Source organism: Malaclemys terrapin, chromosome 7, assembly GCF_027887155.1.
Source record: "Malaclemys terrapin pileata isolate rMalTer1 chromosome 7, rMalTer1.hap1, whole genome shotgun sequence".
NCBI lineage: Eukaryota > Metazoa > Chordata > Testudines > Emydidae > Malaclemys > Malaclemys terrapin.
The window spans coordinates 109,606,222-109,625,837 of NC_071511.1; the positions used below are offsets into that span (position 1 = coordinate 109,606,222).

A 19,616-nucleotide genomic window follows, 5' to 3' on the forward strand; every position below is an offset into this window, starting at 1 on the left:
GGAAAGTTTGTCATCCAAAACTCAGAATAGTAGAGCACTCCTCAGTATTCTTGTTATACTTACAAATTAAATCAATTTCTTAAAACTGCAGCAGAGCCCTTGTGAAAAGAGCTGGCTGCTATTCACAGTGCATCCAAATACACAAAGTGGGATACTGCCACTTGCCTGAAACACTAATCTAATACCCTAACAGCTATTAGACAGGAGTGCCTATATACGTATGTGTGTGTGTGTGTGTGTATATATATTAATGTTCCATCTCCACTATAAAACTGGCCAGAAAAAGAGTTTACAAGACGGATTCTTGAAAAAGATTTCTGGTAACATAGTTGTGTCGATCATGTGGATGGGAAATCACTAGGGCTGTTGATTAACCATAGTTAATTCACATGATTAACTCAAAAATTAATTGCAATTAAAAAAATTAATCACGATTAATTGCACTGTTAAACAATAGAATATCAACTGAAATTTATTAAATATTTTGGATTTTTTCTACATTTTTAAATATATTGATTTCAATTACAACACAGAATACAAAGTGTACAGTGCTCACTTTATATTATTTGTATTGCAAATATTTGCACTGTAAAAATGACAAACAAAAGGAATAGTATTTTTCAATTCACGTCATACAAGTACCATAGTGCAATCTCTATCGTGAAAGCGCAATTTACAATTGTAGATTTTTTTTGTTACATAACTGCACTCAAAAACAAAACAATGTAAAACTTTAGGGCCTACAAGTCCACTCAGTCTGACTTTTTGTTCAGCCAATCGCTCAGACAAACAAGTTTGTTTACATTTTAAGGGGATAATGCTGCCCGCTTCTTGTTTACAATGTCACCTGAAAGTGAGAACAGGTGTTCACCTAGCACTGTTGTAGCCAGCGTTGCAAGATATTTACGTGCCAGACGCGCTAAAGATTCATGCTTCAACCACCATTCCAGAGGACATGCGTCCATGCTGATGATAGGTTCTGCTCGATAACGATCCAGAGCAGAGTGGACCGACGCATGTTCATTTTCATCACCTGAGTCAAATGCCACCAGCAGAAGGTTGATTTTTTTTTTTTTTGGTGGTTCGGGTCCTGTAGTTTCTGCATTGGAGTGTTGCTCATTTAAGACTTCTGAAAGCATGCTCCACATCCCATCCTGATCAGATTTTGAAAGGCACTGCAGATTCTTAAATCTTGAGTTAAGTGCAGTGAAAGTATTCTTAAAAAGACATGCTGGGACATCCAAGACTGTTATCACATGAAATATATGGCAGAATGGGGGTAAAACACAGAACAGGAGACATACAATTCTCCCCCAAGGAGTTCAATCACAAATTTTATTAACTCTTTTTTTTTTTTAACGAGTGTCATCAGCATGGAAGCATGTCCTCTGCAATGGGGGCCAAAGCATGAAGGGGCCTATGAATGTGTAGCATATCTGGTAAATAAATACCTTGCAATGTCGGCTACAAAAGTGCCATTCGAACATCTGTTCTCACTCTCAGATGACACTGTAAATAAGAAGCGGGCAGCATTATCTCCTATAAATGTAAACTAACTTGTTTCTCTTAGTGATTGGCTGAACAAGAAGTAGGACTGAGTGGACTTGTAGGCCCTAAAGTTTTACATTGTTTCATTTTTGAGTGCAGTCATGTAACAAAAAAAAAAATCTACATTTGTAAATTGCGCGTTCACGATAGAGATTGCACTATGGTACTTGTATGAGGTGAATTGAAAAATACTATTTCTTTTATTTTTACAGTGCAAATATTTCTAATAAATAAATATAAAGTGAACACTGTACACTTCGTATTCTGTGTTGTAATTGAAATCAATATATTTGAAAATGTGGAAAACATCCAAAAATATTTATATAAACAGTATTCTATTATTGTTTAACAGCACAATTAATTGCAATTGATCTTTTTAATCACTTGACAGCCCTAGAAATCACTTTGTGAAAATGGCTGGTAGAGAATTGTTTGAACAGAGCTCCTTGCAAGGTCAGGTCCATCATTTACATTTTTGTCCCATACTTGTTGGCAAGGTCATTTTACTTTACTGCAATCTCTGTCAGGTAAATGATATTTTTAGTACTGAGTTCTTTGGTGTTGTCAGTGCCTCAGAAGAGATTTTATTGTGCTGTTTGATATTGCAATAATCAATGGAGCAGTGGCAGGTGTAGCCTCCCATGTCGATGGGTTAACTCCTCCTCCTGCAGCAGCATCCTTTGCCGCAGCATCATAACCTTAATCCTAGCCCAGCATGGAGGGGAAAGTCCAGGAACTCACCCAGCAGTGGCAGCTCCTGTCCCATCGGAAAGGGTCTGGCTCCCTACTCAGGGCACTGCAACCCTGCAACCAGGCCAAACCAGAGCAGCACTGCAACTCCATGGGCCAGTTTGCAACACCCAGAGTAGGGAGCTAGGCCCACCCCACCTGTGGGGTGAGTGCAGGCTGGGCTCATTCTCCAACACATATACCCAGGCCTCCTCTCTGCACCAGTTGGAGATTAGGGTTGCGGGGAGGGTGGCAGAAAGTGCTGCTGCAAGTGGTCAGTGCCTCCAGGTCACAACTTCTGGAGCAAGGAGAAGCACACTGGGAAACTTTTAGTGCATCTCAGCAGGGTCCACACGGCCAGTTAGTGCCCACTAGAAAACAAACCCCCACTGGTGTGCACTAACGCACCATGAAGATAAGCCTTGAGTGAACACAGAAGTTGCTGCTTGACAGAGCTCTAACTCGAGGAGTTCTCTACCAACACTGCAAAGGCAGTGGCAGCTTTCTGGGGGGCAAGGATCTTTTTGTTCTGTCTGTGGCCCAAGTACAATGGCCTTGATCCTTGACTAGGGCTCATAGGCACTATGTAATGTAAATACAATAATAAAAATAATAAAGAATAATAATAATAACAAGGGGGGAGGGATAGCTCAGTGGTTTGAGCATTGGCCTGCTAAACCCAGGGTTGTGAGTTCAATCCTTGAGGGGGCCACTTAAGGATCTGGGGCAAAATCAGTACTTGGTCCTGCTAGTGAAGGCAGGGGGCTGGACTCGATGACCTTTCAAGGTCCCTTCCAGTTCTAGGAGATAGGATAGGATAACAACAACAACTGAAGCTTCATATCAATGTGTCTTAAAAGTAACCTTGTGGGTAAAGTAATTCAGCTTTCACAACCTTTCAGTCTTTAGCCTCCCTGCTGAAGGTGACAATTATCATGGAGGTTTTTCTCTACCATTTTATAATCGACACTAACAGGACAAAGTTTAGGCAATCGTGATAACAAGAAAGCAAAAGCCATTTTAAAATTCTGCTCAGAGACTTTTATTTTATGATCCTACAGTAGCATGTTATTTTCCTCCTTTTGAGTAATAAGTTAGAAATCTCTAACTGCGCATGTAAAAAATAATTTAAAAATGCTGTGCTTAGCCACTGTCTTAATCTCACTATCACACACCATATTTCTTTTTCCTTTCAGACAAAGCAATGGCAGTCTGAACCCAAAGGTTGCATTACTTGCACTGTTGGTGTTTATGACCTTTCTGCGCTACTGAGGAGTCTGAACTATTTATCCCCAGAACAGGTGCAGCACAGGCAGTGGCAACGTGAGCTTCTTCACAACAACCCACCAGTGTGCTTCAGCCCTGACCTGCATGAATGTATATAGCAGATGCTTCAGTGCACTTTGGGACAAATGCGTTACAGCTACAGAACGGCTTTCACATTTCTGGTAAATGCTTTGTGTTTTACACCTGCCCATGTGATCTACGGCACTTGGTTGTTGGGCAGCTGTCTGTCGCCCATTGGAAATTCTGGAAAATGCTGGGCTTCTTGGACCTCATGTTAAATGTGACAAGAGAAAACAGCAACTCTGGCTTCATATAGGCTTGCCAGGTGTTTGGTTTTCAACCGGAAACAGCTAATCGGGCCCTTTCGGCTAAGGCAGGCTCCCTGCCTGCCCTGGCTCCGTGCCACTCCTGGAAGTGGCCAGCATGTCCCTGTGCCCCTAGGCTCAGGTGCAATCAGGAAACCTCCGCACTCTGCCCCCACCCCGAGCACCACTTCCGCAGCTCCAATTGTCCGGGAACCGCGGCCAATGAGCACCGCGGGCACGGTGCCTGCAGCCGTGGGGAGCGCGCAGAGCTGCCTGGTCCCACCATGTAGGGGCCGGACATGTCGGCCGTTTCCTGGGACACTGCGGAGCCAGGGCAGGCAGGGAGCCTGCCTTAGCCGCGCTGTGCCGCTGACCGGGAGTCGCCTGAGGTAAGTGCCACCCGGCTGGAGCCTGCACCCAGTGATGATTTGCCAAAATCTTAACAACCGGTTCCCTATAAAAAGTTCTGATTTAAGGGATGTGCGACAGTATGTATTTTTTGTACCTTTCTCCATAGGAAGTGGCAATGCTTTGAGTCATTGGAAGTCATACTTAACAATAAAAAATACGTCTGTATTTTCCCGGGAAGAATTTTTAAAATTTAAAAATTCCTCCCAGACGGTGATTTAAGAACCAAAAGCCTGATATGTCCGGGAAAATACTGATGTATGTTAACCCTACCTAAAGTTATTTTTTAAAAAGATGGGCCTGAATTATAAATGAGCTCCATTTCACATGTATGGGTCCCCGTCACTCCCTGGGGGTGTGGTGTGCACATGTGTGGGTCACAGCTGCTCCCTGCCCCCCTCATTGAAGCAGGTGTGCAGGGTTACTGTCCTGGGAACTGCAGGGCACCAGTGGCCGGCTGCAGACAGGGGAGTGAGACAGGGCTAACTGGAGGCAGGGGGTGCGGGGCTGGCTGGGGGCAGGGCAGGGGGTGCGGAGCTGGCTGGAGACAGGGGTGTGTGGGGCTGGCTGGCATCGGGCAGGGCCACAGGGGGGTGCGGCAGGGGTTGGCTGGAGACAGAGGAGTGCGGGGCTGGCTGGCTTCGGGCAGGGGAGTGCGGCAGCGGTTAGCTGGAGACAGGGCAGGGGATACGGCAGGGGCTGGCTGTGGACAGGGGGTGCAGGCTAGCTGGAGACAGGGGCTGGCTGCAGGCAGGGTGGTGGGTACTCACGGGGAGAGCAGCTTGGAGCAGTCGGAGCAGCAGGACACAGCCCAGGCCCAGCAGAGCAGCCGGGGATCCACCAGGAAGCAGCGGGAGCCCCAGGACCGGGGTCGGGGGATCATCAGCAGCAACAGGACCTGTGCCCAGGGCCAGGCGGCGGCCCACATGGCTCCCACAGCGCCCCCGGCAGCCGGAGGAGGAATTACATCACTTCCTGTCCAGAGCCCATCAAAGCTGCAGCACCCCCTTGCAGGGACGCGGGTTAACAACCAGTTCTAAAACTGCTTCAAAATTTAACAACTGGTTCGCGCGAACCGGTGCGAACTGGCTCCAGCTCACCACTGCCCGCACCCTAAACCCCCTGCCCTAGGTCAGAACCCTCCTCCCGCACCCTAACTCCTTCCCAGACCTCGCACCGCAACCCCCTGCTCCAGGTCGGAACCCCCTTTCACACCCAAACGCCCTCTCGGAGCTGGCACCCCAACCCCCTCCCGCACCCCAACCCCCTGCCCCACTCAAAACCCCTCAGCCCCAGCCCAGAGCCCCCTCCTATACCCCAAACCCACCCCAGAGCCTGCACCCCCAGCCACAGCTCTCACCCCCTCCCTCACTCCAACCCCCTGCCTCAGCCTGGTGAAAGTGAGTGAGGTTGGGGGAGAGCGAGCGACAGAGGGACAGGTAGGGAATGAGTGGGGGCCGGGCCTCAGAGAAGGGGCGGGGCAAGGCAAGGGTGTTTGGTTTTGTGCGATTAGAAAGTTGGCAACCCTAGTGACAGTTGCTGTGTTTTTAAATGCCTAATGGGAAGCCCAGTAACTGGGCTCTCCTGGAGCACCAGAAGTCATTGTGCCTTCCACAGCTTTCCCCATAGGAAAGGGTGACTCTGCAGTAGCAGCTACTTGTAGTGTACTGAAAACTGTGTTAAAATCCCAAGCTACCACTTTAAGTGTGAAGGGTTTCCTGGTCCTGCTTGTGTAACACTGACAGATCCCCGTGGTCAGCGGCTGGGATCAAACCTGGGATCTCTGGAGCTTAACACATGAGCGTCTACAGCATGAGCTAAAAGCCGTGTCTCTCTTAGCAAGGCTGTAGAAAACTCATCAATCTCTAGTGCTACACCAAACAGGCATGGGTTACACTTGCAGGCTAGGGGACTCTATAGGGAAGCATGCCATCTGTACCTACAACAGTCAGGGTATAGCTACACAGCAATTAAAAACCCTGCGGCTGGCCTGTGCCAACTGATTTGAGCTCCCGGGGCTTGGGCTAAGGGGCTGCTTTAGCCCAAACCCCGCAAGCCCAAGCCAGCTGGCATGAGCCAGCCACAGGTTTTTAATTGCAGTGTAGACATACCCTCTGTCTACAGCCAGCCAAAAGGTCTGGAGGGGTGAGGTGTGCCTCTGTTTTATCTAGAGGCCTGTTTCTCTCTCTCTCTCTCCCTCCCTCCTTCCTTCCTTGTGGATTGTTGTTCTGAATTTTAAGAAATAAAGTGGTGTTACGCTGCAACCTTCCAGCAAGAGTAGTTTATGTTTTTATCTAACTTCTCTGTGTGTAGGTTGTGAACATAACACTAATAAGGGTTGGGCCTTAATTGCACAATCTGGGCCAAAACTTTTGTTGTCACTAACTCTCCTTGAATTTAACAACACAATTTCCCCTTAATTTGAACTGTTGCTTTTCAAAGGAAATGTGACTTCAAAATCCCTGTATTTCTAACTCAGTGAAAGCAAATGTGCTAAGCCACCAACAAGAATAATTTGCTGAAAGTAACTTTTCCCCTGTTTCTAGGATGACCAGAGGATGGGGGGTGGGGGTTGTTAAAATTACACAGCTGCTGAGAACTCATGCACTGCCAGAGCCAACTCGAATCTCAAAAATGCCAAGTTCAGTTCTAAATCTAGAACTTTCTGCTTCACTTTCTATTTATTACCATCACTTGTTGTGTGATTTTTGAATGTAGATTGTATACTCTCTCGAGCAGGGCTGTCTTTTACTCCTTTTCTGTGAAGCTCCTAGCACAGTCTTGGGTGCTCAGAATTAATAAACAGACCTTCTAACTTTTAAGTCAGTGCTAAATTTAGTGTATAGTCTCCCATCTCTGATTCCATGCTTGTACATTTTGTTCATGACACAGCTCAGTGCTGGAATTTTGGGATGTTGCTACCTGATAAATATATCAACACACACCACATGTGAATTGGTATGGGCTCCATCAACAAAATTCATTTCTCCATCTTAATTAATAAAAAACCGGAAGGAAAGCTGGCATGCAATAACATATTAGCATTAGACATTTCTCTAATAGCATAGAATGTTACTGAACAACTAAACACATATTTAAAAGAAACCAGATTTTGATTTTTTTTTGACAACCTGCTGAAAACATATACATGGCTGCTTATTAAATTTGCAGTCAGCTTCAAGAAAAGAAAAGCCAAAAGGTCATGCATGTCAGACAAACAGCCACAACTTATGCTAAAATGTTGAAACACAAACCATGCAAATTATTTTCATTGTCTAATACCTGCTGTGTTCCTTCGTTGGGTGGTATGAGGATGACTTTATGTGTGCCAGCAACTTCTGACTAGAAACAAATATAGTTAAACATTTATTAACTGAAACATGTTAGTTTGGATCACTGGATAAGCAAAACATAACAAATCTTTTCAATGGCTGCTTTGCAGATTTCAGTGATTCCTTCCATTCTAATTACTTGTAATTTTCTCTGCCTAATAATGCATTTTGTGTTAACTGAGACCTGGAAAATAATTTGGGCTTGTAGCCTTTTTTTTTTTTTGTAGCTACAGGGCTATAAAATTGCAGTGTAGGGCTAGAGCTGGAATCTGAGACCCTCCCTGCTTGCAGGGTCTCAGAGCCCAGGCTCCCAGCCCAAGCCTGAACGTCTACACTGCAGTTTTATAGCCCTTTAGCCTGAGCCCTGTGAGCCCAAGTCAGCTGACCTAGACCAGCTGCCAGGCATTTATTGCAGTGTAGACATATAGAGTCAACGTAATCAACACTAGGCGATCTCACTCCCAGTCCCAGCATAAGGGAGAAATGTGGCATGGCCAGAGAGCTGTTGTGTTCCGGTGATCTCCAGCTCTTCGAACAATCACAACTTTTACTCACATGTAATCAATGGGCCAAATCCTGAGAAGTGTTGAAGCATCTGCAACTCACTATTAGCAGCCCTGGGAGTTAGAGCCAATGTAACTAGACATATTTAGCAAAGGGAAAGATTACAGGTACTTTTCACTGCAGTGATTTAAAAAATAAAACGTTTGAAGGATAAACACATCTGTAAATTTATCAGACAAATAATCCAAGATCACCTTCCACCAAAATTAAATACTAGAGGACTCTTGTGCTGAGCAAGGTATAAATGCCTGGATCGACACATGTAAACTAGACGGTTATCCTGAAAGAAGAGGAAACTAATATAACATTTTACTGTTTAAGGCCCAGATTCTGCCCTCAGTTGCATTCATTAAACTCCTTGGACTTGCATGGGTATAACAGAGCAGAATTTAATACATCGGAAAGCGAGCAGTTCTCTAAAAAGACTTGCTGTAAGATAGGCAGTAAGGACAAGGGGGAAGGAAAGTTTCATCACACCCACCTGATTTTCTGTGCGGCTGTTTTCATTCCCCATTGTGATGCAAGGGATCCAGTATCACACAATAATTAGGTTAAGCCAGATAACTAAAAGAAATGAAAAACTGTAAAACCTTCATTTTATAGTCAAGTGATTTGAAACTTTGCCTCCTCATCCTTCTTTCTCCTAAAATTAAGGCTCATAACAATCTTCATCTCAAACATCATGAGAAAATAGCTTTCAAAGGGTTCCTTCTGTGATGCTCCTCCCTGATCAGTTCTCCAACATTGTTTTTGGTGAAGCTGGCAGACTCTCCCCTAAATACAATTTTGTTGCTATGTTTCTCAGTTACCAGAAGCACTGTGTATATCATCTGCGTGGCAAGGGATTTTCTTTGCCAAAGTTAGTTCTGATGGACAGCTCATTTGAAACTTTTTGCTTTTAACTGTATTCAAATAATTTTTAAAATTTCTTATACTACCCTGAATTCATACGGTGTCTGGAATTCTAAATGTCAATTTACTACATTAGAAGTATTATTTTTCCATTAGATAAAAACATTTGGTTTTCACATCCTTAACACTAAATGCAGTCTTATCCTGCTGTCTTCACTTAGACAAAACTCCACTTACAGGCAGCAGGCCTGACTGATTTCATACCAGTTTCACATAAACAGGGCCTGATCTTCATTTCTACCCATTTTGTACCAGTGTAACTTCATTGATTTTAATGGAATTACTCCTGACTTCCAGAATTTAAGACCAATGGATTATTTCCCTGAGTAAAGTGCGGAACTGGGTCTTTGTTCATCCAATCTACACAGGGAGATTAAAAAAATAAACCAAAAGGATGGAATTGTTCTCCACTTAGGCGTTACTACCAGCTCATCTTCCTAATTTATCAACTCTCTATTATGATTGACTCATGACACTCAGAACTATTGTACAGACTATGTTCAGACATCATTTCCAGTAGTTTAAAATGCAGGTGTTAATATTCTCTAAGGAACTCTCCACCACTCTCTTTATTTTTGCCTTATGATGAAATTCCAGATTGTTGGCCTAAATCTGCTCGCATGCTCCGTAATAAAGCAAGAGTAGCTAACTAAAATTGATGGCACTATGTGGGTGTAAGAAAAAAATTAGGATCTAGTAGTCCATGAAATGCCATAAGCTTCTAGGGTATTTTATTACCACGATAGAATATTAACTGTTTTAAATTGGAGGGGTTTTTAAAGTTATTTGGTGCTGTGCTTACGTATAGTGCCTGAACCTGCTCCATGAGCGCAGGATTAAGCCCTTAGGATATGTCTACACAGCAAAGAAAAGCCCGCAGCTGGCCTCAACAGGATCAGACTCGTGGGGCTCAGAATTCAGGGCTGTTTAATTGCTGTGTAGATTTCCGGACTCAAGCTGGAGTCCGAGCTCTAAAACCCTGTGAGGTGCGATCGTCCCAGAGCTTAGGCTCCGTCCTGAGTCCTGAAGTCTACACAGGAAGGAAACAGCTCCACCACCTGAGCCCCGTGAGCCCAAGTCAGCCAGCCCTGGGTTTTTCTTTGCTGTGCAGACATATCCTTAAAGAGTAATAGGAGTCCTAGCTTTTTCCTGTTGAAGTTACTGTCAAAACTCCCACTGGTTTCAAAGGGAGCAGGATCTGGCTCAAAGATCATACCAAATTTCAGGATGGGTTCTCCCAAGAGATAAAGTGGTTCATCATAGAGTGGTGAATGCTCTTGACTCCCATTAAAATCAACGAGAGTTGAGGATGTTCAATCTCATAATTTTGCCATCTGAACAGGGCCGTCCTTAGGATTTATGGGGCCCTACGCAGTATTATTAAACTGGTGCCCCTATGCCCGACTTGGGGCACAGCCACCACCCCCACCCGTGGACCCTCCATTGCTGACACACACCGAGCTTTGTACGCAGCAGACTCTGTGGCAGCTCGGGCTCGCAGCCTAGGGGAAGGGATGAGGCAGCAAAGGATACCGAGCCGCCCGGCCCACCTCACAGCTCCCCACAGAGAGCCCCATACCCTCTCCCTCACGCAGAATGCACTGCGCTGGCACATTCAGTTCTGTGAATACGGCCCCTGCCTAAGGAGACTGCAGAGAGCGCTGGATGTGTGAGAGCTGAACTGCTCTTACCTGCTGTCCTGGTGGTGCCCCAAATTTTCAGGTGCCCAACGCAGCCGCGTATGCCTAAGGCCGGTTCTGCATCTGAAATGGAAACCCCAGAACATGACAAAAAAACACCTGTGGATGAACCCTTTTCACAAAGCAATCACTCTTTATCTGACCTCTCTGTCCTTATCTTCAAAGGAAACCTGCACAACACCTTCAAAAGACGAACCTGGGATCTTAAATTCATAACTTTGCTAGACACTAAAAATCATGAACAGCATAGAGACACTGGATTTATGGTGTAGTGCAACAATCTATAACTCACTAATCCACCCCCTCTCCCACCCCCCAATGACTAGAGAGGTGTTAATGGGCCAATTCACCTTGAATGGTCCCTTGAAATATGTGTTAACAATTTATACTAAACAATCTGTTCCACCTTGTATTTAGCTGTGACACTCTGAGTACATTTCCCAGATCTGAAGAAGAGCTCTGTGTAAACTTGAAAGCTTGTCCATCTTACCAACAGAAATTGGTCCAATAGAAGATATTACCTCACCCACCTTGCCTCTCCAATCTCACAGGATGAGTCTCTGAAACAAGGTCCTATTAAGCCATCCCAGGCTAACAGGTAAATATTATAATATATTTTGAAATATATACATATAACAGTGTTTTAACAAACTGCTTAAACAACTACTCCAAGACACTACAGACATTTTAATTCATTCCCCAAGGGAAGACTTTGATTACGTTTCCACGCTACTGACCAAAACCTTTTTCTGTTCCCACAGTTTGTTCTGTGGCAGGAAAACAGCTGGCCTTGTACTCAGATAATGTTGAGATTGTGATACTAAATGACAAAGCCGGGAAGTTCAAAGTTAAAGCTCCCAATTCTGCCCTCTGATGGATGTGCACAGCAAGCATCTGTGGGAGAAGTGCACACCTGAGACCAGAATTTAGCCCATTGGCCTTAACTGAGACCTTCATGTCATTTCCTCTTCCCCACCCCGCTTCAGCATTGCGAATGATCATCAAGAACAGAGTTTTGGGCTCAATTCTTCCCTTGCTTTGGTCCCCTTGTGTCATGTTAGTGTTGTTTAAAATTTCTTTTAGGTGAAATTCACTCAGTTTCAGAATATCCTGCAAGTGTACACCACTTCAGTACTGCTGTTAAGCACAACTACTACTAATGGAGACTAAAACTGTAAGGTACTATTACAACCAAAATAATACAGTGTTGCTTACAGGACATTAGAATTTACAGCAGTTAAGGTACATGAAAATGCAGCTGTCACATAAGTACTGAAAACTCTAATCACTAATCCTCAGTAGAATATTTTTTTTTCTTTTCTTGCAATATAAAGCTGTCTGGGCTTCTCAGCTCAGATATCATCCCTTATCCAGGAGTTAAAATAAATCTGCCATAAATTAGGAGTAAAAGTAAAGTCTCTACAGGCTCTACATTAATAAGTCAAGTGTACATTGCTGAGTTAAGACATTTTTGCAAATTAAAATACAATTCCAATGGGTTTAGTTTACATATATCTGAGTTCATATACAGTTCTAAAATATTTCCTCAATGCAAGTCACGACTCTAGTCTTAAACTGAGTGTTCTTTCTAAACATTTTCATATTTATTTTATTTCAAGTGAATATTAAAAGCTTGCTAATAAAACAAACCTCAGTCCATACATTAAATATTACTTCAGTTAAAATATAGTGTATCCTTTCTATATTCCTAAATACCATGGAACAACTTTAAATAAATAATTTTAATAATGAAATGTATTTTAACACTTCACATTTCAAAAAGTAGCTGCTAGTACAAAGCTGGCCTGGTAAACCTTTCGAGCCTTTTTCTGGTGTACAATAAAATCATTTGTCCCCTTAAATAAAGAGAATACTTTATTTTGCACTTACATTCCAGGATTAAGTCTGGTTGCTCTGGAACTATTGACACTTCAGACTGTTGTCTTTAAACCATTCTTTTTGACTGCACCTCGCAAACCTCCATCTCTTTTCCCACCTCCTCTTCCACTCAGAATCACATGAAATGTAGGCTTATTTCAGACACACCCACCTTAATTTACACATAACCAGTTGAACAAACAACTCTGCCTCCACCCCAGGCACAGAAGAGAACCAGTTTCTCTCTCTCTCTCTCTCTCTGTACTGTTCAAGTGAGAGATCATTATGGATTTGCAATTTCATAAAAAAAATGCTATTCTATTACACAAATACCATTTCAGAAAATGTTTGTCTCCTCATCACAACGTATAGTACTTCTCCATCTATAACATTGGCACTTCTCCTTACATTGAAGATTTACTCAAGGTGAAACTGTATCAATATTAACCATGTGGTGGTTTATTTTAATAGAAAAAAAATCAGTATTTTCACTGTTTTGCTTATTTGTATTTTTTAAGTTTGTCTTTCATTTTCTGACACTGCTGAGAGAAACGCCCAGAAGTGTTTACTGCCAGAGGTAGGTGTTCTGGCACAGGCTGTATGTTGGAGTAATTTTCCAATGAATCATCTTGAAAGGTGGAGGCCTATAAAAAAAACTCTTTGAAATGTGATGGTGCAAGAAGGACCGGTTTATGGTGTGAGCTAATTGCTATTATTACTGCTTGCTGTCAGTTCCAGGAAGTGCACACAGAAAAAGGGTGCTCACAAAGGCAGCTGACAGCAACAGCCAATGAATTTCTCATTAGTTAGAACTGCAAGTGATTAACATGCTTCCACACAGAGTAGTGGCTCTTGCTGGTACCACATGACACGACAAACTGTCATTTATCGCATTTTGAGGGACTGCACCACTGTACTAATTTTTGCACTGTTAAATGCATGGTATCTAATGAAGAACAAGTGGCAGGACTTTCATTGGGTAGCTATCAAAAAATGCTCTTTTTCCTACAGTTACTCACAACTGAATTCATCTCAGAGGATTTTGCAAATGACCCTGGTTCTTCAAATATGCAATTTAATAACATTATGCATATGAGCAGTCTGACTGAACAAAGTATTTGCAGGATCAAGGCCTAAATGAATTCCATTGCTTCTGTACCATTTTTGTTAACAATATATTGGAAGCGATTCTGTCCCCAACTCTATCCACTATACGCTGGTGCACGGCTACTGACCAGAGGAGAATTCCCTGGTGCAGGCATAAGTGACTATGTTCCCTACTCTCTTTTGTAAACCCTGGCATGCCCAGGGTGGAGTTAGTGGTGATTCTGTAGCACATAGCGCCATGGGGATTCTGCGCCACAGCTTACAGGGAGCTCAGGATGGGCTGCCATAAACGAGAACAACAAAATGCTGGTTTGGGTCTTCACAGGAGCCTACAAACTGGAGGGAACAGAAGTGGCTTAAAACCACTTTTCCCCTGGGCTTCACCTCCTGGTTTAGTTCTGTAAAAGCTTATTTTATCAATCAATGTTTTATTTTATCAAGCTTATTTTATGAAATGTGGGTCTTCACTGTACCTGACAATGCCCCTTTTATTTATTGATTTTTATTTGGGCCATCATAATGTTCATTGTTGGTAGACAATAACATTATCTAAAACGTATGTCTGAGCTCTTTCTCTTCACCTGTAAAACCAAAGGCCTCTTACTGGAGCTTAGGAAAACACCTATAGCTAGCACTAGTAGTAGGCAGGTACCATATCCTTTCTCTTTGCCAATCACGAAAAGGCAGCATCATTCACTCATACACACGCACACACACCAGGCCAGTACATGGCACTATTCCATCTATCATATCAATGTGGGTAAACCCAACTATCTGAAATTGGGGAAGGCGCCTTGCAGAATATAACTTGTTCGGCACAAACTATGGGGGGGGGAGGGGGTGAAGAGGGAAATTAACCTTTTGTAGTTGTTCATGATTCAGGCCCTCTTTATATTTGCTATTAGAACATGTGCAAAGCAGAATTCCTTTGTCTGGCCAAACTGCAAATATTTGCACAGCATCTACACAGCTACACAGCAGTTTACTACTGCCAGAAGCATGAGTAATCCGAAAGGTGGATGGAGTGGCATATGGGATCAGGTGGCTATGCACTAAGACACATCAGCCACACCCCCTAACCCTTGGACCTACTCCAAAACAGCTCTCAATGTATTTGAGGACATCAAGAGGGTAAACAACATAGTTTTGGGGAAGCTGCCAATGAGGCACAAAAGCTACATATCATTTAGCATATTCTACATATTTGTAAGAGGTGACTTGAATAAGTCCTTTGTAGACTTAAAGGTCCATAGGCTACTCATGTATTGTGACTTTTAGAGGAGGAGAATATTCACTGGCTAAAATCTATATGGGAAAGTGTTAGCTCAGGGTCATTTTACTTTAAAATCCAAATACTGTCAAAGGAAGATGGGATACATTTTTTCCTTAATGTCACACTGTCTGGTACTGTGAGATAAATGGATTAAATTACAGGACTCTGTGGAAATACAGAGCATAAAGTTATGCATCTGCTACACTCAGAGGTACGACACAGAAGAAGGGTGTGTTCAGAAGAGATATAATTTCTGCATTGTATACTCTTAATGTAACCACTGCAGAACCAGTCTGTTTGCTTTCTGTATCATAATAATATCTTGAAGGCCTACAACAAGCATCACCCTAAAGTTGTTACCAGCCCTAATTTCCTGTCACACAACAACTAGCAAGAGCCAGGCTAAGATCTAGGAGAAATCCCATAAAGCTCTCTTCCTATAATGGATATTACAGGATTATTCCAAAAGTGCACACATTGATGCCAACTGATGTTGCTTAGCAACTTTGGCAGCTGGATCCACTGTGAAAACTGCAGAATTATACTGTTGCTTAGCAACCACAACCAGAGTTGGCTTTTAAGGGGGGAAGCATTTTGCTGCCCCTTCCGCAAATGGACTGCAACCAGTATTTGTCCACCATGGCTACACCACTATGCACAGGGACAGAGGATTTGGGGGGGTATTTGTGAGAGGATAATTTGGGGATACATCCCACATTTGTCTGATTCATTCTACTTCAAAACTTACTTTACCATCCTGGTGCTATAGGACTAAAGCTATTATCATTATTATTATTATTTTTAAAGAAAAAACCTAAGATTTTCCTTTACATTTCCAGGTCCTCCAGATCTAGGGCCCTATTTCCGTCAACTTTAGGGGACCCATTGTCTGGCTTTGACCACAGCAACAGAAAACCTATTATGTGGTCATGCCAGACAGGGCCGGTTCTACCATTTTTGCCTCCCCAAGCCAAAAAAAAAAAAAAAAGAGCCACTCGGACTGCCAAAGCCAGCCCTGATGCCAGATTGGGGAGGGTAATACCTTATTTAAAAATTACAACATTGTACTTTAATGGTACAAGTACTACATCTAGCAATGTTGATTTTATACACTACAGTATCTTACAGTGATAATACAGCTATTATTCTCCTTCAGATTTCCTTAGACACTTACTCTATTGACATGAATCAATCATGTCATCTTCCTTCAGGAACTAGGAAAGAGGTTAAACAGCAACTATTAAAGTTAAGCAATTTAAATCTGCAAGACCTGATAATTTGCACACAAGGATATTAAAAAACAGTTGGTTGAGGAGCACTCTGAATCATTGGAAAGTTATAGGCTGAATCAAATCAGTCCTGGGCAAAATCATGGAAAGACAGATATGCAATGCATTTTGCAGAGAATTAAAGAACAGTAGCATAATTAATGCCAATCAATGCTGTTTTATAAAAAATAGGTCTTGTCAAACTTGGCATTGTTTTTTGATAAGGTTGCTGTTTTTGTTGATAAATAATTATGTTGTCATAATATGCTTATACTTCTGCAAGAGGTACGACTACATGATCATAATGGTTCTATTTGATGTTAAAATCTATGAATGACGTTTCCCTGATGCATGTAAGTCTGTGTATCTCTGTTTTTACATTTGCCTTGTGTGCTGTGAAGTTCTTTTTTTCCTGAATATTGTGACTCCATAACTTAAGTTTGTTTCCAGCTTGTTTATTGAATTTCCAGAGTACTTGCTTAGACTTAAGGAACCCTCTAATTATGATTCTGCTCCCGTCTGTTTTGATTTCAAAGCGTGGGCTGTGAATATGCTACCATGATTTACTGAGATCACTGATTAAACTGGAGAATCAAATGGATTATATTAATAGATTTTGACATGGGGTAAAATTTTCAAAAGCACCCAAGTGATTTCCAATGGGACTTTAGCTCCCAAGTCATTGGGCTCTTGAAAATTTTACTCATGGTCTTACTGTTATGAAGTACCTAGATATTATAGTGATATGTTTAATACACAACCTTAAGATAAACAAACAAATGCTTGTTTCTGCGTATCACCTTCGTAAGTGGTTTTAGAAAATCGCAAATGGCATTTATGGGAATTACAGAATACATTTTAGCAGCCATTTTAGCAGATTCTTAATTAAAGTGATGCTTACAGGCATTGTACAAATTGTCCTTTCCCCCAAAGAGCTTACAATCGCTAAACAGACATGACAGACCAAGGGTAGGAGGGGAAACGGAGACAGAGAGACTTGCCCCAGGTCACAGAAGTGGCAGAGTTAGGATTAGGACACTGCTCTCCTGAGTCTTATTCTAATCCACTAGCCTTTCTACTTTAAATTTCTTAATGTTTTTACAGATCACCCAAGATGTTGCTTTTGAGTGAGTAAAAAGCATCTATGTACTCAAAACATTGTCCTGTTCCCTGATGAAAGACTGCTACACTAATTAATAGTGAATTCTAGACTGGAATAATATTTCCCAGGTTGAAAAAAAACTGTGCCCCATTTCAGCCTTTAGTAATACCAGATAATCCCATGGCAATATAGGATGAAAGTTGGCCTGGAAGCCTCCCATGTAGTGAGTGTCAAATGTTTTGGACACATGTACTTCCCATTTCTTCTCCTCAGGGATTTTTGTTTGTCATATTAAAGCAAAGGATCTGGTCTTTTAATTTGGTAATAATTCTAAGTGGCTACATGAATAGCTTCCAGTCATTAAATATTGAAGAATTCTGGTACTCTTACAAAATTCTGTCTATATCACAGACTGGTCTAGGGTTTTCCACTTGATTGTGTGGCACCATGAATGGTGCAGAGTATCCAGGTTTCATGATTGCTTGTGCCCATTCCATATTAATATAAAAAAATACCTCACACCCAATTATGTCATTAGACACCTATGATTATATAATTAGGTACATAGTCGAAGGGCCTGTTACAGTGGGTGTCACCATATTTTAGACACACTACACTTGGTAGGAAATGAAGGAACTGAATTCCTAAACCTAGCTGAGGCAGAGGCTGGAATAACATTGCTCTGACTTTGTGAGGGGTTGGGAAAGAGCATGCATGCACGCTGGGCCGCAAAGATCTGAGCTGATGGGGACGGTCCAAGCATCTGCTGATTTCTGGGCCATACTGAAGGGGCATTTTCTCCCCCAAACTACAGCAATAGGGAAAGTGGGACAAAATCCACAGACAGTGGAAGATGGTTTCAGTTATCTGCTGGCAGAAGGGGAAGGAGGAGCTGCTGCTATTTGGCTCACCACATCTCTAAAGCCACATACAGAGTGGGGAGACCACACTGTCAAAGCCACACATGGAGCAGTGCCAGGAATCTTTCATCTCCTGCCTAGCTCCAGCTTCTTCCTCTTCCCTACTGCTACCCCTGGCAGCAGCAGCTGTAGTGTTTACCTACTTCCGCTGCCCCCTCCTTCTTTCCAGAGACAGGCAGAGAGAAGAGAAAAGAAAAGCTCCGGGGGCTGCCAGTAAGTTGAGTCTGATAACGTTGTGCCAGGTGTGGAGAAGGACAGACAGGAGAAAGGGAGCAAGGGCTACTTGGAAAATGAATGATTCCTTCCTCCTCTCTCTGAAGCTGTGGAGAAACAGCCTGAGCCAGCTGCCTCGCCCTGCTTGTGGCTGGCAGCAATGTTTCATCTTTTAATTTCTGCCCCCTGCCCCAGGCTGCAGTGGCAGAGCAGAATTGCTGGGCTGCGGGACTACTCTCAATCCCTCCCTCGCCCTTCCCTATCACTCCCATGCCAGGGCCATAGAATCAGTGGAAATAGTTCTTTGGCTCCTACAGAAGGCCTCCTGCACTTGGCTATTCACTTGGGGACCTTATGGTTTTTTTGTGCTGCTCAGAGTACAAGTAGGAATTCCCTTGATGATGTACGTCCCCTCGAGATCCCATCCAGCATCCTCAAAATCAGAGAATTTAGCCAGTGAGAGGAATTGAAATTAGCCACCAAGAGAAGGAAGCTCATACTAACTGTTGAAAGCCACCTTATGAGGTTAGAGTTATGGAAGAGAATGACAAGGGAGCTACTCGATCAATGGCTGAGGATAAATGTTGTTTTAAAACAACACAACTTACCAGACACTCGACAGAGTGGCCTGACAGAGAAACAATAATCACTCTCGTGAAAGTGCACTGGCTCTCTTAATATCTGAGGGCAGAGCACCAAAACAGGTCCCTCATCCCAATAGGATAAGTGTCTCTCAAACTCAGATGTTAACAGTCAGACCATGACTTTGGTACAGTGTCCAATCCAATGCAAACAATAGCTCAACAGAGTGACCACCAGCTCTGTCACAGCTGAGCCAGTAACCCAACTGGGATAATCTACTAGTCATCATGATCTTCATCCTGAGCTGATTCTAAAGTCTCATCTTTCACACTGATGTTAAAATCAGCTGGAACAATATTCTATGAACTGAAGCTTGGCAGTTATCAGCAATAGAGTTTTTTAACCTTCCCCACTATGGGATCTGGGGCAAAAATCAGTACTTGGTCCTGCTAGTGAAGGCAGGGGGCTGGACTAGATGACCTTTCAAG

The 19,616-nt window shown here is 43.0% G+C and overlaps 1 protein-coding gene across 13 annotated transcripts in view; it reads right to left on the minus strand.

The window, feature by feature from the left end:
• TACC2 (transforming acidic coiled-coil containing protein 2) overlaps positions 1 to 12,762 on the minus strand; it is a 186,740-nt gene extending 173,978 nt beyond the window's left edge. For 5 of the 13 annotated variants that reach the window (XM_054033674.1, XM_054033666.1, XM_054033670.1 and 2 more), the window contains exons 1-4: positions 12,676 to 12,762; positions 10,777 to 10,848; positions 8,655 to 8,737; positions 7,560 to 7,619 (exon numbers count right to left, since the gene is read on the minus strand). In XM_054033674.1, coding sequence (XP_053889649.1) covers positions 7,560 to 7,619; positions 8,655 to 8,687 — 93 coding nt within the window. In that variant the 5' untranslated portion in view covers positions 8,688 to 8,737; positions 10,777 to 10,848; positions 12,676 to 12,762. The remainder of the gene's footprint in view (positions 1 to 7,559; positions 7,620 to 8,654; positions 8,738 to 10,776; positions 10,849 to 12,675) is intronic. The other 8 variants (XM_054033677.1, XM_054033669.1, XM_054033668.1 and 5 more) reach the window with 3 other exon arrangements.
• Between the last annotated feature and the right edge of the window lie 6,854 nt (positions 12,763 to 19,616).